Source organism: Schistocerca serialis, chromosome 5 (assembly GCF_023864345.2).
Source record: "Schistocerca serialis cubense isolate TAMUIC-IGC-003099 chromosome 5, iqSchSeri2.2, whole genome shotgun sequence".
Classification (NCBI taxonomy): domain Eukaryota; kingdom Metazoa; phylum Arthropoda; class Insecta; order Orthoptera; family Acrididae; genus Schistocerca; species Schistocerca serialis.
The window spans coordinates 59974983-59994648 of record NC_064642.1 but is presented as its reverse complement, the minus strand read 5'-3'; the positions used below and the strand labels follow the sequence as shown (position 1 = coordinate 59994648).

The following is a 19666-nucleotide window of genomic DNA, read 5'->3' as shown; positions in this document are numbered from 1 at the left end:
CTGTGGAGCTCTCTCTGTTGTTGTCACTAATGTGATGGTTCCAGGTAGTCAGCGTGTGCAGGAGAGAGCAATTCTGAATTGGGTGATAATGTGCTGTGTGGATACTAGTTGGTGAGAGTTTTATTTCCAATAATTCTTACATCTCATAGTGCCATTGGGAGTTACTTATACCTCCATGTCAAGGAAGCTAATACCATTACTTTGTACCTTCCACATACACTGTATGCTCTTTATCCAGTGTTGAGATGCAGATGAAATTTTGCAGCTCTACTTCTCTATGTGATTAGATGATTGTTATTTCGGCCTTTAGAGTGTATTCAGTATTATGGATCTCTTTCGCGTTTCATAAAATGTTGAATTTACCATTTTCGATCAAGGGCATTGGCTTTCACCTACTACGTTAATAGCTATTTCCTTCTAAATGTAAAGTGGACTGAGGTCTCATTTAAAATAACATATTGATGCACAATATTAGTGAAATTATTTTTAAAAGTATCTATACGTTACTGACAAATAAGTTTTTAGTTTTGCTGAAGCCCAGCACTTTACAAATGTTAAGCTATCGTGCTCAAACAATGGAAAATACAGGATGGAAAAATCACAATATTTTCAAAAGGATAGTTGCTACTCACTATGTAGTGAAGATGCTGAGTTGCAGATAGCCACAACAAAAAGTATGTCAAACAAAGCTTTCAGCCAAACAGGCCTTCATTGTAATTTGACAACGTGAGTGAATGTTGTCGAATTCTGATGAAGACCTGTTTGGCCGAAAGCCTTGGTAGACAGTCTTTTTGTTGTGCCTATCTGTGGCTCAGCATCTCTGCTATATGGTGAGTAGCAACTGCCATTTTCATGACATTAATCTTGCTCAGATATTTCTCATAGTTATTTTCTTTACGTAAGATTTGACATTCCTGTTCTTATGTCTACCCATTTTATTAATTGTTGAAAATGGTGGTCCAAGCTGATGATAAATATACCTGTAATACGAATTTCCATTTGTAATAAACTGTACAGATGAAAGAATTTTATGACGACACAGTGTTCCAACTCGCACATTTAAAAGACATTCAAGAAGAGTACTTTACAAGAAGTGCATGAACATAACTGTACCGAGTGAGATGGCGCAGTGGTCAGCACATTTGACTCGCATTTTGGAGGATGACGGTTCAAACCCATGTCCGGCCATCCTGATTTAGGTTTTCTGTGATTTCCTAAATCTCTTCAGGCAAATGCCGGGATGGTTTCTTTGAAAGGGCATGGCCGACTTCCTTCACCATCCTTCCCTAACTGATGGGACCGATGACCACGCTGTTTGGTCCCCTCACCCAAACAAACAAACCAACCAACCAACGTAACTGTATCACGGATACAGTTACATTATAGTGCACCATATGCTTTTATCAGCATAACAGAAACTAAATGCCATTGATCTTTGTACATGCATAGCTTCCTACTGAGTTGTCTTCAAAAGCAAAGTGAACATTACTATTTGATAAACTCAACATATAATTATAGATACAAGGAAAAGTTTGTGGTGAGTGATCCTGGAATTGATTATCCATGCTACTAACAAAGCATAAGTATGTGAACCTATCAGGAGGATTCTTGATAAACAAAGCAGGCTACATAAAGCAGTGTTCTGTAAAAGAAGTGTGTTAAAACAGGACTTATAGACACTGCCTAGATTGTGATATAGAGTACACCATTGTCTATTGGGATCAGTATTCCATCGCCCCATGTTCGCTTAGGTGACTTACTAATTACTGCCTGAGACCAGTGATACTGTTCCCTCTTCGTTTGGATCGCCAGTCTTCATACACATTTGATGCGATCCACCGTGACTTTTTCTGTGATGCCCTTACGTCTCAGGGTAGTACTTACGCCTGACACCTTTGATTACGTGACGTATATATCCCAATCTACGTGTTCCCCTATAGTACCACGGAAATATTTCCTTGTGCCTTGACCTGTGTCCTATAATCCAGTCCCTTCAAGTTAGTGTTTGCCGTGTATTTCTTTCGTTCCCAGTTTTGTGCAGAACTTCCTCATTTTGTATCTTATTTCACGTAGCACTACATCTCAACTGATTCCCTTCTTCCCCAGTTTTTCCAAAGTCCATGATCAATTTCCATACAATGATGTATTGATATGTACAGTCTCAGAAATATCTTCCCTGAACTGAGGCCTATCTTCAATACTATTAGACGTCTTTTTATGACAATGCCCTCTTTGCATGTGCTACCCTGCTTCCTATATCCTCGTTGTTTCCTACACCGTGGGTTACTTTGTTTCCGAGTTAGCAAAATTCGTTCACTTCATCTACTATGTTGACTCCTATTTTGTTGTTAGATTTATCACCAGTTTCATTTCTGCTACTATCTCATTCACCAGATCCCGTAATTCTTCCTTACTTTAAATGAGAATGGTAAGCTTACAATTGATACATTTTCATAATGAATTTTAATTCAGGTTTGAAATGCTTTTACTTCAGCCATTGGTATTTAATGTACAGACTGAAAAGTAGGTTGGGAAGATGGCATGCGTGATTATGACCTTCTTAATCTGACAACTGATGTCTTAGGCTTCCATTCTTATATTTTCCTAATTGTTATTGCACATATTGTATATTATAAATTTTTCCCTATAGCTTACACATATTTGTCTAACAACTTCTTCACAGGCTGTGCCATCTGGAGTCTTCCCACTGACACCGGGTTTCCTGAATTGCCCACATAGAAACTATCTCTGCAACATATCCTTCATTCTTGTAACCCTGCTGGCCTCAATCTTTGTTAGTCCATGTCTCCCACGAGCCTGTTGCCTTCCTTGTTCCCACTCCAATACTACAGGCTTTCTATCCCACTAACACACCTACATAGCCCTTTCCTCTTTGCAAATTCTCCTCCTCTCCCCCCTCCCCCTGGTTGAATGGTTGCCTTTCCTAATTTTACATGTTACTCCCCCCAGTAATATGAAAGTTGTTAACTAACTGTAGTAACTAGAAATTCTTCTGTGAAAGAAGAGTAGTCAAGGAGAAACTTCTTCAGTTTGTTTTCAAATTTCACTTTGCTACCTGTAGCAGTGATAAAAAAACTTTTGATTGCAGGATTTTGCACCCCTTTTCGTGCTAAACACAACCTTAATGTGGTATAATGAATGTCATTTTTTTCTTTTGGTATTGTAATAATGTACACCAGTGTTCCTTTTGAACTGTAGTGGATTATTTACAACAAACTTCATGGGGGTAGAAATGTACTTGAAGCAGTAGTCAGAATATCCAACCCCTTAAACAATCTACAACATGATCGTGGGAGAGATCCACATATTATTCTTACAGCACATTTTTGAGCAATGAAGACCTGCTTTCTTGTCTTGATTCCATACTTTGAGGGTTTGAAAGGGATATACTGATGAAAAGGCAAACTGTCCCTAAAGGTCACCAGTTGTTAATCAACTGTGATATTCTCATGTGATTTGTGTGCATCATGGTAATGTGCTTACCTGTGGTTCAAATATGTCCCTTGTAGGAACCAATTTATCAGGGCTATACAGTAATTCTATCACAGCTGCTGTGCATTATCAAACTGAATACAGCATGATATATCTGTTCCTAGCCATAGAACTACTGGAAATAGGTCAGCCATGCCCTTTGGTCCATAAATGTACTATTCCCTGGTTGTGATCTTTGTACACTCCTGCAAGTATAAGAAGGCGGAGAAAGCACTCATATTCCTCTCCATTGTTCCCAAAAATAATGTTATTTTATTTATTTATTTATTTATTTTTTTGCTCTCCACTTTAAATATTCTGGAAAAGATTGGGCTTAATAAATAATTCAAATGCTGATTGCACAATATTTGCCTTCCTTACACTATGTGGCTTTGGACCTGGACCTGGAGCTGTTTTGAGTATGTTTCGTGCTGGCCGCCTCTCACATAATCTAACAGGATTTTTTCCCCATGTTTCATTTCCATTTCTGGACCAAAAAAACAACAGGTTTAACATTTCACACACTCTTATGTATTATTATTATTACCTGGCTCCTGCTCCTGATTTTTATCCAAAATTTCCTGTCACTCCATACTTTGTGTGTCCAAGTTGGGCCTCCCATAGGTCCCTCCATATCCAGGAGAATGGGGTCCCGCAGGGCTCTAAATTGAGTGTATCTCTATTTTTAGTGGCCATTAATGGTCTAGCAGCAGCGGTAGGGCCATCTGTCTCACCTGCTCTGTATGCAGACGACTTCTGCGTTTTGTACTGCTCCACCAGTACTGGTGTTGCCAAGCGGCACCTACAGGAAACCATACACAAGGTGCAGTCATGGGCTCTAGCCCACATTTTCCAGTTTTCGGGTGCAAATTCGTATGTTATGCACTTCTGATAGCGCCGTACCGTTCATCCGGAACCAGAAGTTTATCTTCATGACGATCCACTCACTGTAGTGGAGACATGCCAATTCTTAGGACTGGTTTTTGACACCCCGGTGACCAGTGTCCTGGTGGAGGCTGGAGTACCTCCATTGCAGGTTAGGTATGCACAACTGCTGGGCAGTTATGTTGCACACATTCCTAGTTCACCTGCACATCCGAATTACCATCTCCTTGCCCCACCCACGGCGGTCCATCTCCCGCATCAGCGGCCCAGGTCAGGGCTTCCAATTGCAATTTGTGTCCGATCCCTTCTTTGTGAACTGGGATCCTTGCCTTTACCACCTATACTTGAGGTCATTCACATACACCTCCATGGTGTACACCTAGCCGCGGCTTCGCCTGGGCCTTTCACAGTTAACCCCGCGGCTCTCCGCTGCCACTTCTACTTGATTCTTCGCATGAACAGAGTACAAAAGAAAGTAATTAGAAACATGTGTGTAGCAAAAAAAAAACCGGAATCCTGTCGGCCACTGTTAAAAAATTTAAAAGTACTATCTATCCCCTCACTTTACATATATGAGATGGTGGTGTTCCTATATAGAAGTCAACACACACTAGACAATTTCCGTTTTGACCACAACTACAGCACTCGCCACAGAGATAACTTCAAACTTCCAACACATCGTTTGAAACTTTATGCCCAAACGCCAGAGTATATGGGGTTAAAAATTTTCAATAAAATAAAAGGCAGTAATATATTTAAAATGGAGATTGGTTCACTGAAAAGATTGCTCTTTACTCTCCTGGTGGAAAAGTGTTGTTATTCTGTCAATGAATTCATTGAGGACAGCTTCACAATCTGAACACAGGGATTGTAATGCATTTATTATTTTATGTACATGTGTAGCTGTAACTTAGAAATGTAAAATATAATGTAAACTTTTGTATTTCTCTTAAAAAAAGTGAAAAAAGTTTCTTTTGTAAACCTTGACATGTCTCCTGTACATCAAATCAAATGATTTGAAAATTGTATGTAATGAGATGAATAAACCACATAACATAACATAACATAACATGAAGTGGTTTACACCAACGGCTTGATGGCTGATGATCACGTCGGCTTCGTGTATGTCCATGGAGGACATATTGAACAGCATTCCTTGCCCGATGGCTGCAGTGTTTTCATTTCTGAGGTGGTGGCTATATCTCGTGCTCTTGAGCACATCTGTTCATGCCCTGGGGAGTCAGTTTCTTCTGTGTACTGACTCCTTGAGCAGCCTACAAGCTATCGACCAGTGCTACCCTCGTCATCCTTTGGTAGTGACCATCCAGGAATCCATCTGTCCCCTGGAATGGTCCAGTCGTTCGGTGGTGTTTGTCTGGACCGCAGGTCATGTCAGCATCTCAGGGAATGAACTTCCTGACAGGCCGGCCAAACAGGCTATGCGGAAACTGTTTGAGATCGGCTGCTGCGTTCAGTACTACACTGCAAGGTTTTGCAACTTTGGAAGACATGGCATAACCTCAAAATGCACAACAAACTGTTTGCCATTAAGGAGACTACGAATGTGTGGCAGTCCTCCATGCGAGCCTCTCACAGGGACTCTGTGGTTCTCTGCCGGCTCCTCATTGGCCACGCTTGGGTGACACACTGCTACCACCATGATGAATTTTAGCTGACAATACCTCGTGGGCTAATTTAGTTGTATGTTTTATACGTGACGGTTGGTTATATATAAGTTTTAGCGCGTGTCCTTTGCCGCTTTGTGTTGTCCACTCTAATGCTTTTAGGCTGGAAGTTTTAATGTGTCGCAGAGTGGCTGGCTTTTCTTTTTTATTCTCGTGGTCGGCCAGCCACAGTTATCTGCTCTCTTGTTCTTATCTCTTCTACATGTGTCTTGCTTCTCTCTGTGGTTTTCTTTTATTGTTTTGTCCATAGTAGTGTTGGATGTCCTTCTGTCGTTCTTCTGGTTCTTCCTTTCTTCTGTTGTTATCTCCTGTAATATTATCTACAGTTCAGTTGCTCGTACGTTATTCAACACCCTGTGGATTCTGGACTTAGTAAACGCGTAAAACTAAGGTTTTGGAGAGGAGTTCTGGTGCTACTAAATAATGCAACACATCTCTTATGAAAGCAGTTATATTCTAGAGACATGTTGGCCTCAAAATCCTTTGATACAATTTATTACAAACAAATTGCAAAATCATAGTTTGCACGCCTAAATCCAGCCAGATAAGGGTTAGATGGATATGCCTATCTTAAGTGGGTTTAAGACCTCTGTCAGATACCAATTGCATTTGGTTGTTGTCTGAGTCAGGCTAATCCCAATTGTAATCGTATAAATATAATTCGCTCAGCTGTCACGCAGGTCTTGTAATGCACAAGGCCAGGATCTTCTATTACCGAATGCCACAGAACTCAGTCTTTACTTGCACTTGATACCCCACATAAAAATGAGCATGATCATAACCAATTGGTCATAATGATCATTGGCAGAAATCAAAAACAGAATTGCAACAGCAGGAGTGAGAGAGCGCAGCAGCTGACTTACCGTGTTCAATGACTGTCGTGTTATTGTACGCAATAAGCTTTGCTCAGTTAACTATTTGCATCTATGCCTCAGTCAAAAAAACTTCACCCCCTATGCGAACGTTACTTTGTCACCGTCTTACACAGATTTAGCCAAAAAGCAAAGATTAGATTGGAACCTTGCGGGAGCGCAAATGCCGGCCATCTGTACCTGCTCCTTGGTCAAACAGCTAGTCTTCAACAGTGGTGTGCTGTGTGCCCTTCTCCTCCACTAAGCCAAACAGCCGCTATGTCTTCCCTTAAATAGACATTTTACCTTATACTTTACCTGTTGCTTTCTGTGCATATACTCTTTTGATTCACACTCTTCTGCAAATTTTTCTCTGGCCCTCTGCTCTAATTTAAAGTTTTTTCAAACAAACTACTTTTTTACCCTTCAGCAGCCTCTCGTCAGACCAGTCCACCTTCTTCATCCCCAAGGGGTGTCTGCCTGTGTATGCAAAATCATATTTCTGTGCTACCCTTGGCTTTTGTGTGTCCTTCGCCTTCACGTTCCTGCAAGTCACTGTGCTGGCCTACCACACCCGACTCAGCTCTTTCGGTAACCCTTCGGCACATTACTTCCGCTCTGGGCGTCAATCTGACAGCCATCCCGCTGCATTTTAATTGGTGCTTGGTTAATTAAAAAGGCTATAACTTTAGTTTCATTGCCCGTATAACAACCAGGTTTTATTCTGAAGCAACCTCATATTCTTCGCTATCCAATGAAGTTCTTAAAACTATTGCTTATCTGACGTGTGGTCATTTGTGCACAGCCCATTTCAACATTTGATCATTTTGTTTGTGATGGTTCGTTCTATTTGTTTGGGGCGGCCATCTCATGATGCTTGTTCAAGTTCATTATCCTTTCATTAACTCTGTTTTTTTACGGAGGGCGGCTAACCCTCAGACCAGACACGCTAAGGTACTGTGCCAGCTGTTTGATAGCCTTTGTTGTATGATAAATGACTTTGTTGAGGTCCTTTCTTTTCGTAGACGTTTTCGCATTTCCTTCTTTCATTAATCAGTTTGTTTCTTATGTTGCCATAGGCTCATCACTGTTAACTTCTTTGTACCCATATTTGTTTGCTCGACCTCTGTGTCTGCTTGTTTAGGCCTACCCATTCCTCTTCAACTGAACACAGTATCTACAGATTCTGAGAATTACAAAGGCACATTAATGTACTGTTAATTATAATGTAATCTGAGCCCACATCTGCTCCTTGGTATGCCTTACAGTCTAATAACTGATATAAACATTTGTGTCACACAGATGTTATCCATCTGGCATCTTGCTGTGACTCCAGGTGTTTTCCACATACATTTCATCCTCTTGATTCATTAACAGAATACTTGTCATTTCTACATCTATGTCTACATCTATATTCTGTGAACCACTGTGAAGAACATGACAGGTGTGATGTGTTGTGCGCTGAACTGCTGTTGAAATTGCTCGTCAATATTTTATAAAGTTTTAGTCTTCAGTTACTTATTTTAAAGTTTATTTGTGTTAATATTTGCTGTAAAAGTAACTTACTAGTGGATTTTCTTTCATCTCAGTCTTTTTTCCTGTGTCACTGACTCAAGTGGTCTGTTCTTTGTGAATGTGCTTACGTTGTTCATTCAAGTCTTACGCCTCAGTAGTGTGTTTACATTTCACAGTGTGTGGTTCCAGCTGTCGCGGTTATAGAGTTATAAGTACTGTAAGAATTGTTTAGCACTGTATTTGAATGTTAAATTTAGTAGTTCTCAATCGATTACATTTCACGGTATGCAGTTGCAGCTGTAGTGATTCTTAACTTCTGACAAAGTTGTTTGTGCACTGTTATACAGTTATTAAATTTCGTTGTTTTCAACAGTTTCTTGTGCTGTTTGTGGCGAAACAGTGGCTTGATAAACTTCTGGAAACATTAGCTCACTGTGTTTTTTAGAGTTTTCTGTGCATTGAAGCCATTAAGTAAATTTCATGCGGTATTTTTTAGCAGATGTTTCTTATTGTTTCTAGTGAAATATTTGTCAAATTTTCATTCACTGTTTTAACTTCGTGAGTGTTCCAGTGGCCCCTTGAATTTTTGGTTTTAGCTAATAAATACTGTGAAGTTTTGTTGGTATTTGTATTAGTTGTGGTTTAGTAGTACTAATAAAAGTTGCTGCTCTCTTAGTAGAGAGTGAATTTCGAGACCACTTCTGTTAGTTCTATAAATAGTTCTACTGGTGCAATTGAACTTTGGTAACGTAGGCATTTTTTTTTTTTTTTTTTTTTTTTTTTTTTTTTTTTTTTTTTTTTTTTTTTTTTTTTTTTTTTTCAGTAACGAAAATTTTACCATGAGTGAGAAGTGTGGGCTTTGTCGTAAGTTTGAGTAGTGGGTTATGGTGTGGGATTTGTTCAAAGAATTTTCATAGGGGGGGGGGGGGGGGTATGCAGTGGGGAAGCCAGTTAGCATTCCAGTGAGATACAGCAGATGTGAATGGATTAGATGTGGTGTTATATGTATGCTGGAATATGAGAAGAGAGGGGGGGGGGGGCAGTTGATAGGTTGAGGTAAAAAAGTTCATATGATGCTGAAGGCACGTAAAGAAAAAAGGTGAAAATAAGCGAGAGTGAGGCAGGAAGAGTGATTGGGTATAAGGTCTAGGATTAATTATGTTGGCAGGAATAAAATGGGACTCGAGATGCTGCACCCACAGTCAGCATGGTCATACAGTCGTGAGGTGTGCACGGATGAGACAACAGGAAAATCACAGAAAAGAGAAACAAAAGAGTGAAAACTGACTAAATTAATGTTTCACAGAATAATACAAAGGGAATCAGTACTGGGTTGCAGGATGGAAAGAAAACTGATAGACAGCATTAAACAATGGAAAATCCAGGATGAAATAACAGTGTTATGAAAAGGGTAGATTGCTACTCACCGTATAGAGGAGATGCTTAAATTGCAGACAAGCATAACAGAAAGACTGCAATACATTTGAGCTGTCAGCCAGAAGGCCTTATTCCAAGCATGTACCTAACATCCACAGAGACCACCTCAATCTGCCACCTAAAAAATGATCCCAATCTTGTAATCCTACCTCCTGATAAATGCTCCTCCTCTGTGGTTTTGAACTGCAGGGATTACCTGGTGGTAGGACTCTACCAGGTGTCAGATTTGCCCACTCACAAACCCTGCCACAGTGACTCCATTCCAGAAATCCAACAGGATCCTCAGTCTCACCTCAAGTCCTTAGGTCCATCCCACGTCTCCCCTGAATCTCTCTCTCTCCCGTTACCCCTGTTGCTCCACACACTCCTACCTTCTACATGCTTCCTAAAATCCATAAACCTAGGACATCCCAATATCGCCAGTTACTGTGTCCTCACTGAGAGAATCTCTGTTCTCATGGATCAACACCTTCAGTCTGTTACCTGTAACCTACCAGCCTATATAAAAGACACCAACCATTTCCTCCACTGACTCTCCACAGTTTCTGTTTTTTCACTACACCGCACCCTCCTCACTACTTTTGATGCCATCTCTCTCTTCATTAACATTCCTAATGAACATAGTCTTGTTGCAACTGAACCTACTTTTCCCAATGCCCTACTGACTCCGAACCTACACCTGCCTTCATAGTCACCATGACCAGTTGTGTCCTCACCCACAATTACTTCACCTTTGAAGGCATAATCTACAAACAAATCTGTGGTGCAGCAATGGGCACCAGCATTGCACCATCATATGGTAACCTATATAAGGCCCACCTGGAAGAATCCTTCCTAACCACCCAGAATCACAAACCCCTCACTTAGTTTGCATTCATTGATGATATCTTCATGATCTGGACTGAGAGTGAGGACACGCCATCCATATTCCTCCAAAAGCTCAACACTTTCTCCCTCATGTGCTTCCCCTGCCTTTCTCAACCCAACAAGCCACCTTCCTTGATGTTGACCTCTGCTTCAAATATGGTTACGTTAGTACCTCCTTTCATATCAGACCTACCAACTGTCAGCTATACCTTGACTTTGACAGCTGCCACGCATTCCACACAAAGAATTTTGCATTCATATTGCCTAGCCACACATGGTCGTCATCGTCTCATCTGTAGTGACAAGCAGTCCCTCGCCAAATATACAAAGTGTCTCAGTGAGGTCTTCACAAACCACAGTTGCATTCCCCATCTTGTACAGAAACAGGTCTCCCATACCTTGTATCTCCTATCACCCACCACCTCCCACATACCCACTGTTCAGCCACAAATGAGCTCTTGTGACTCAATACCAGTCAGGACTGGAGCAACTGGATCACATTCTTGCAGAGTTTAGACTACCTTTCATTGTGAACTGAAATGAGGAAAATCCTACCCAATACCTGTCCCATCCCTCCTGTAGTGGTATTCCACCACCCACAGAACTGACACAATATCCTTGTCCACCCCTACTCCACCCGCTGCTCCAACACCATCTTGCCTCATGACTCCTCTCTCATATCCTTGCAGGAGACCCAGATGTACTATGTGCCCCCTTCATCCCACCACCACCACCATCACTTCCACCACCACCACCACCCCCTCCTCCTCCTCCTCCTCCTCCTCCTCCAGTCCTGTCACAGGCATATGTACCCTATCAAAGGCAGGGCCACTTGTGAAAGCACCAAATTGTTTTTTAGATTTTGCCCTACATTGCTGCCACTAAATTGAAGATACACTTTGTTATGCAAGAAGGCCTTTTCGACTAATTTATTTTGTTACGGAATTGCAGACACATTGGTGTCTCGTTGTAGTAAAGAGTAACATTCCTGTGGCTTCACTTCTGGTACCCACTGGAATTTCACAATAACACTGCAATCATGCAATTAAACATCCATGGCGGCTGCCGGAGGATAAGAGGCCAGGTGCTTTTCATATGTGCAAAATTTGTCAAATATATAATATTTTTGACTTTGTGGTGTGTTAAACATGTAGTTCCGATCAAAAATTGAAGTAAAATATAGGGCAGCGGGGAATGATATAGAGAGAGAATCTGTTACTGAAAAGCCAATGTATGTTTTCCAAATAAATATTTTTGTGGAATTAATTGTTGTTGAATATATCAGCACTAAATGTTCCTTTTTAAAAAAATACCGATTTAAATCTATAAATACTATAATGTTACAATTATTTTTTTCTCTCTTGTTATAGCCTTTGGGTGTCATCATCCTGGAAAACTCAAATGTCCAGTACGAACTTAGTACAGGTGTACCATTTTCATTTTCATTGATATTTCGTGATGATCCAGAGAAAAAGCATTTCTTTTCTGGCCGATCTGAGTCCCACGTTAACCAGTGGGTAATGGCAATGAAACATGCATCGTAAGTACATTGACTCTGTAAAAATTCATATTTAAAATGTAAGGTGTTTTTATTGAGTATTGTTAAAAGGATCAAACAAAAATGGAAAATTTATCATCGGTAGTGCCTTTTAATTTTTGTGCTGACTTGACATTAGTTTAAAAGTGTTTTAATACCAGATCTTCTAAACTGTGTAGAAATCTTAGTCTCTGTTCATATTCCAATGTACAACCTCTTTCTCAACGTCGTGCTGTTTCCTCAGTCCATCTTGCTTAATCTAGACTGGCATGCAGTGCACTTTCTCTTCTTTACATTTTTTCTTCCCAGGCTTATGACATTGTCTCATTTGGTTTTGTGCTCTGCTTGAATGGTTGCATTTGCTGTAAGTGTTGTTGAGTAAGGGAGTTTTTTTTAGAAACTGACTTACATCAATTTTGAAGTGGCACATATTTTGCACTACTCCTGGCACATTCGGGTTTACGCATTTTGCAGAATATCAGTAAACGGAAGGCAGGGCAAAACTTGTGATATATGTACTCAACTTTTGTATTAAAAACCATGGGTCAGTAGACTGTAGCAGTGATACAGAATCAACTTGGCAGATTGTTAGCTATGCACAACTCCCAAGTGTTTGTGGTCTGAGAAATTTGTTATTTATAGATCTGTTAACCATGTCATATATATGTTTGAGTTAATATCAAGCAACAAGGTTGCCCTTGATTGAAATTTCCCACAGGTCTTACAAAAATTGATTTGGGCTTGCTTTTTTTCTCCGAGTGCCAGTAGCTTATCTGAACAGAATTATAAGTGGAAGTAGTATCCACATCGTTCCTCATATCTGTGTGAAGCAAAAAAGTGCAGATGGGCATGTGAGGCAGTGTAATATCAGACCTTAGGGGAATCTGACTGTCCTGTAATACATTTTGTAACTCATTAAATTCTGTTACTACATTAGTAAGTGAACCGTGTGATTTTTCTGAGAGAATTCTCACTAATTATCATCAGTTGTGTGGTAGACTACGGTAGAACCCATGTAATTGCTACGTGTGCAACAGATCAAAATATGCCATTTTATGCACAGCTTCGGAGATGTACCATCACTTTTATCAGGTGCCCAGCTGAGATAACTGTAAATTTGCTAACAGTTGAATAGTTTAGTGGAACCATCTTACAGTTTAGTGGAACCATCTTGCAGCACCTGCTTTGTCGCCATGCCTTTTGTGTAGTCTGTGTATTAAACTCTGTGGATCAACACCTCTAAAGCACACTGTTAGTGTTGATGTTTACATGATTTATAAGTTCATTTTATGAGATGTTTTTTCTTCATTTGTGTATAGTTTCATATGTAAAACTGATGCAGTTTAAAGTTGTTTTGCACGAAAAAGAGCCTGCAGACTTGCTTTTATAAAATGAAGTCATAATTTGTAGGTACGAGTACTGGAGATCACAGCTAATACTGCTTCAAACTAAACTCAACAGTTTGACTGGGAAAGTGAGTATATATATATATATATATATATTTTTTTTTTGTTTTCTCTACATTTTTAAGCAATAATATTTTAAACTTATGTGAGGATGCTTTAGTGACTTTTAATGTATAGGTGACTTGTCGAAACACAAATATTGGCTTAGAGATTTTCTTAAAATATTAACTATATAATACACTGTACTTGATACATAATTGATGAATTTTTAAAGTAACAAACTGTGGTCTGATGTATGTGTTCTCTTCTTCTCAAATTCTCAGATTGCCTTCCATGAACTCTTCAATTGAATAATAATATTTCTGTCACACAAGTTTTTTTTCCCAGAGCACTACTGAGCAAATCTTTCCATTTTACTTTGTTATAAATTTTCATACTCATATACTGTGGAATTTTAGTACAAAGATTTAAATGATGAGTAGGTAGCATAAAATTATTTTGATTCCTGTTGTTGTAATCATATTGAATTTGATTTGCTACAAATAAATGAGGGTTTGCTATGAACAAAGATAATCAGTACATAGATGTACAGTCAGGGAACAATTACTGAATTGATTTGAATTTTATTTGGTGCTATCAGATTGCATTCTGTACAAAGGAAGTTCTATAATGCAGGACAAGTCATAGAATATGATAATGCACAGAGAAAAGGAGAAATGTTCTGCTGCAGTATGGATAAAATAGGTGTATCACAGTGTGTGAATGAAATTATGCAGCAATTGGAAACATACTCAAAAGTTGAAATGTGTGGGACAGTATGAATCTTGTGTGCCAAACATCTAAACTTCACACAGATTCACAATGAAATTCTGGTGGTATGTGGACCAAATGCAATGTCATGCCCAGTCATAGTGAAATGGTGCCAACAATTTGATAAAGGCTACGCAGATGTGGGCAATGCTGATTGGGAAGGAAAGTCATTATCATTGATCACAGATAACAGCCCAGGTAATTGAGGAAACCATTTGCAGCAGTCACAGAGTGACTGTCACAGACCTTGCTCAGCACACACACATCTTAGTAGGAAGTGCTCATTCCTTCATCTGAGATCATCTGCAGTATTGGAAATTGTGCTCATTCTGAGTTTTGCAATCACTGTCACCTACACACGAAAGTGCGAGGTTTATGGCATCCCTGCATTTCTTTGAATGCTACTCTGGGAAAGCAACAATATCCTACACTGCATCATTACAAGTGATGAGGCACATATTTGATGTTTAACACCTGCAACAAAGACAGCATCAGTAGAATGGAGGCGTAACTCTTCACCTCTGTAGAAGAAGTGCAAAGTAGTATCATCAGTAAGGAAGATCATGATCCCCATCATTTTAGTTGATTAGGAGGGAGTTTTATACACAGAGTATATGGCAAAGGGCACAGCCATTATTGCCAGTTCATACTACACAACAGTGATGTCACTGTGTAACGCAATAAAGAACAGAATGTGTGGAAAATCACGAAAGGTGTTGTTCTCGAGCATGACGATGCCACACCACAATGAACTTTGCTTCATTATTTTAGATGAAAAGTTTGGAAGCATCCACCACACAGTCCAGACGTTTCAGTTTGCAATTTCAATCTTTTATGCAAACATATCAGTTTTTGAATGGGTTCTTGACAATATAGTGGATTACTTTCATTGAGAAATTGAACAATTGGTAGAGCTTTCATACCATTGTTTACAGAGACTAAGTGAATGTGACAAAAAATAGTCATGAACTGTGTCACACTCAAGTGTAGTGCAGCACTCAGTAAAAGTTACTTAGCCAGCTATAGGAATGTGTAACTTACTTTTTGAAGTCCCTTCTTACAAAGCTGCAAACAATATGTACACAAAGCACACAATATTACTACACTCGTACATAGTGTACAGATACCAATCCTGAGCCACATGTTGTGCATGATCAGGTATAAACGTTATGAATTTATAATTTATTAAACTGATACTATTTAGTAATTCAGGGAATGACTTTCAAATTAAAGTCGGCCATGAAGGACCTACCAGCAGTGACAATCGATTCATACGGTGTTCAGTCAATGAATGCGGATGCAGAGCAAGTGTGATTAAGCATGTGGAGATATCCTTACTTGCGTTTAAAATATAATAAATTGAGTGCAGTCAGATCTATCAAATCAGTATGAAGTCAATTAACTTCATCATATTAATGATAGTAATTTGGTGTAATTATGATCAGAGTTATTGGGTTTGTAGATAGGGCTTGTGTCAGCTGGCAGGCTGAGACTTTCTCGAACTGGCATGTGTACCTTGGATATGTTTGTCCTCTGGGCTCTTGTGACTTTAGAGTCCAATTGCATAATAAAATTCAGACAGTCAAAAATATAGGAGTTGGCTTAATAAATAGAGTGAGTGACTTAGAACGTCAAAGTGAAAAACCATGTGAGAACAGCAACAATGTATCTGAATTTTGGAAAACAAATGCCAGATCAAAATATATTCTGAGTGATGTCCTGTGTGTGTTTCAGTTACGGGTTGCTCTACTGTGACATTTGACAGGGGCTAGTTTCTTCCATTGAGAAAATAGCTTTGTATACTTACCCAGTTTTGTGTAGCCTGTGTATCTGTGTTAGGTCCAGACAATTCAACACATATATTCCTGTCCTGATTGACAGCCTCGAGGATTCCATGTCAGCAACTCCTGATGCATTTGATGTCATCTGTTCTTAAGCTAAACTAGAGTAACTAATTTGCTCTGTTTTGTACATATTTACTTTTTTCTGTTGTTTGCCATGAGTTTCGAAAGTGCACTTGTCTGTTCTGTTCCCATAATGTATACTTCCTTTTTTTTCTTGAATTTGCAGTTTGATGCTCACGTGAATAGAAAAAAATTTAGCGAAAAGCAGGCACTGGAACTGCTGCTTGTGCCATGTGGCCTGAAGTCATTGCTTGAGCTCCCTCATTCTATTAATCCCAATACTCTTTCACCTGAGCAGGAATATATAATCTCCCAGGAACTTGGAGCATTATCAGCCCATCCATATTTATTACCCATAAAGCATTCTGCCTTATATGCACCAGCAGTTGCATGACATAATCCGCTGGACTAGACATTGGAATCTAACTTGGTTGGTTCCCAGGATCCTCACTGAGGTGCAGTTAAGGGCTCTCCTCAGAGTTATTAGAATATTCATATTTTACAGCAATATCTAATCACATATAAACAACATATGTAAATGTTTGAAACGTTAAACTAGTTTTGACTAGGTAACATTTCTGAGGCCATAAAGAGAAACAAAAGCCTCCACTGTATCCATTATCTCTGGGCTGCTAGTTCAACAGCATTCCGGGAAGGCTTGGTACAACACTCCCTGTCTAAGGCATTTATCCATGTTTAAGTTGAGATCCAATACACAGATTTTCCCCTTCAAAGAATAGTTACGTAAATATGAATAGCACAATATGAATTGGTGGCTTATTCCCACACAATGTTATGACACAATAAGATTCTTATTCGATCATTGGAGGTTGATACATACACGCATAAACCATTGCAGTTGATATTACAGAAATTTTATAAAAATATGATTATATTACATAAAAAGAAGGCACACTATGGGTTATAAAAGAATACATGTGTCTCAAGATTTTTGTAGGTCAAAATTTGTTATCACAGCTGCTTTTCACAAAAAATAGAAGTATGATTCTGTAAATATCCAAAGAAATAGAAAATAGCTGAGGAAAATTTGTCCCTCATTACACATTTGCCCAAGTGATACAGTGATTGAATTGTAAAAAGAGGTTCTGGTACTGTGACCTTCCAAGGGGCTGGCAGGGGTGCAGATGTTAATGTTTAAACTTGTTACAACATTATTTTAATGCTTTTCTAAATATTTTAGAAGTATGAATGCAATACTTTTGCTTTAATGGCAGTGAAAACCCCATTATACCAAATCCCAAAATTTGCAGTTCTGGCTTTTTTTCCCCATCAGGAACACTAATATGGGGTTGTGGTGCTTATCATCACATCACAAATTAAGAGACACACGCACACACGCACACACACGCGCGCGCGCGGTGAGGGGGGGGGGGGGAGGAGAGAGAGAGAGAGAGAGAGAGAGAGAGAGAGAGACACCAGTCACATTAATGTGACCACCTGTCAAAAGCTGCATAACCACCTTTTGCTGTGTGGACTTCTGTGAAAGACATGCAGGAAGAGTCAGTGAGGTTCTGCAAAGTATTAAAAGGAAAGTGGAGCCATGCTGGCACTAGTATCACTGCCAGCTGCACAAGGTTTCTCAGTTGAGAATGAGTGGCAAGTATATCCTGACCAAGGTCATCCCACAGATTCTCAGTTGGTTTTAAATCTGGGAAGTATGGTGGCAAGGGGATTACAGTAAACTCATACTGGCACTCTTTGAATCACACGTGTACATTGTGAGCCGTGTGCCACATTGTATTGTGCTGCTGGTAAGTGCCATTGTGACGAGGAAGAACAAACTACACGTATAATTGGACATGGTCTCAAGGATAGATGCATAATTGAGTTGATCCTCCGTGCCTTCCAGAATGACATAACCCAGGGAGTGCCACAAAAACAGTCTCCACACCATAACACTCCCTCTTCTGGCTTGGAGCCTTCAGACATTTGTTGCAGGTGTTTGTTTTCAAATGTTTCATGCCATACATGCCAACAATCGTCTATCCGATGGAGCATAAAACATTATTTGTCTGGAAATGCCATCTGTCGCCACTTAGTGGATATCCAGTTGTGGTATTGGCAGGCAACCTCCAGCCTTCACAGCTGATGAACAGCATCGGCATGGGTGTGTGAATCAGGCCCCTGGTGAAAAGGCCCATATGCGGCAATGGTTGCTGTATGGTTGTTGAGGAAACACTGTTGGTAGCCCCTTGGTTTATTTGTGTGGTCAGCTGCTCATTAGTTGCATGTCTGCCTCTCTGTCCATACACATCCCACAGCTGTCATTCACTCTGGTCATCTACGGCTCATTGTGCACCACAGTTGCCCCTCAACGGTTTTGGATAGCACCATTTATCCATGGTATAATTGCGACAAAGCAATAGATTTCTTAAAAACTTAGAAATAAATTTATCGAAAACCTTCATTGAAATATGACATTTTTTAAGAAATGGAAATTTAGAAGAAAACCTGTGACTGTAGCATCAAAAATTCAGAGAAAGAAGTCTCTGTAAGGGGAAAGAAACAGGTGAAAACAGCAGAAGACATCCATAGTAGCCATAATAATATGTGTGAGCAATAAAAAGGAATTTGCTAGTACCATGAAGGAATCAAAAGATTGTCCTCATATATGTATTCAAAAAAAATGAAGCAAGGCAGTTTCACCAGACAAAAATGCAAAATTTCGACAGTGATATCTCTACATCTACATCTATACTCTGCAAGCCCTCTAATGGTCATGGAAAGGGTACTTTCCACTGTAACACTTTCTAAGGATTCATGCCATGCGAGTCTCAGATGGAGCATGGGAAGAATTACATCTCAGATGCTTATGCACGTACTTGTACTGTTCTTTTGGTTTCCAGACTTTGGATTTGACTTTCCTTGATCACAGGGGTTAAAGATTACAATGCTTTTTCCTTTTTTCTCCTTATTTGATTATTATCTTATGTGACTTCAGTCATCGTACGTAACTTGGAAACACTACGTACATACTCAGAATTCAGATTGGCAGTACAGATCGATGTATTAATTCATTTGTTTCAGCACCAAAACAATTATTCTCATATTTGCCTTCATTTATTCTGAGGATGATACTCTTTCCCAATGAAGGTCAGTGATATATGGTGCTTCTGTATCACATCCACGTGGTTAGTTTCTCCTAATGAAGTTACTGCAGTCCTCATTCCATCTTGAAGACAAGTCATGCTATTGCATAACTCTCATGGTAAATAATTGTTTTTATTTATTAGTGGGTCTACCATCATCAACAAGG

At 39.6% G+C, this 19666-nt stretch overlaps 1 protein-coding gene across 1 annotated transcript in view; it reads left to right on the top strand.

Annotated features, from left to right (window-relative positions):
* LOC126480857 (pleckstrin homology domain-containing family J member 1-like) overlaps positions 1–19666 on the top strand; it is a 51629-nt gene that overhangs the window by 15851 nt on the left and 16112 nt on the right. Inside the window, exons 3-4 of the mRNA XM_050104225.1 lie at positions 12103–12272; positions 13680–13743. Coding sequence (XP_049960182.1) covers positions 12103–12272; positions 13680–13743 — 234 coding nt within the window. The remainder of the gene's footprint in view (positions 1–12102; positions 12273–13679; positions 13744–19666) is intronic.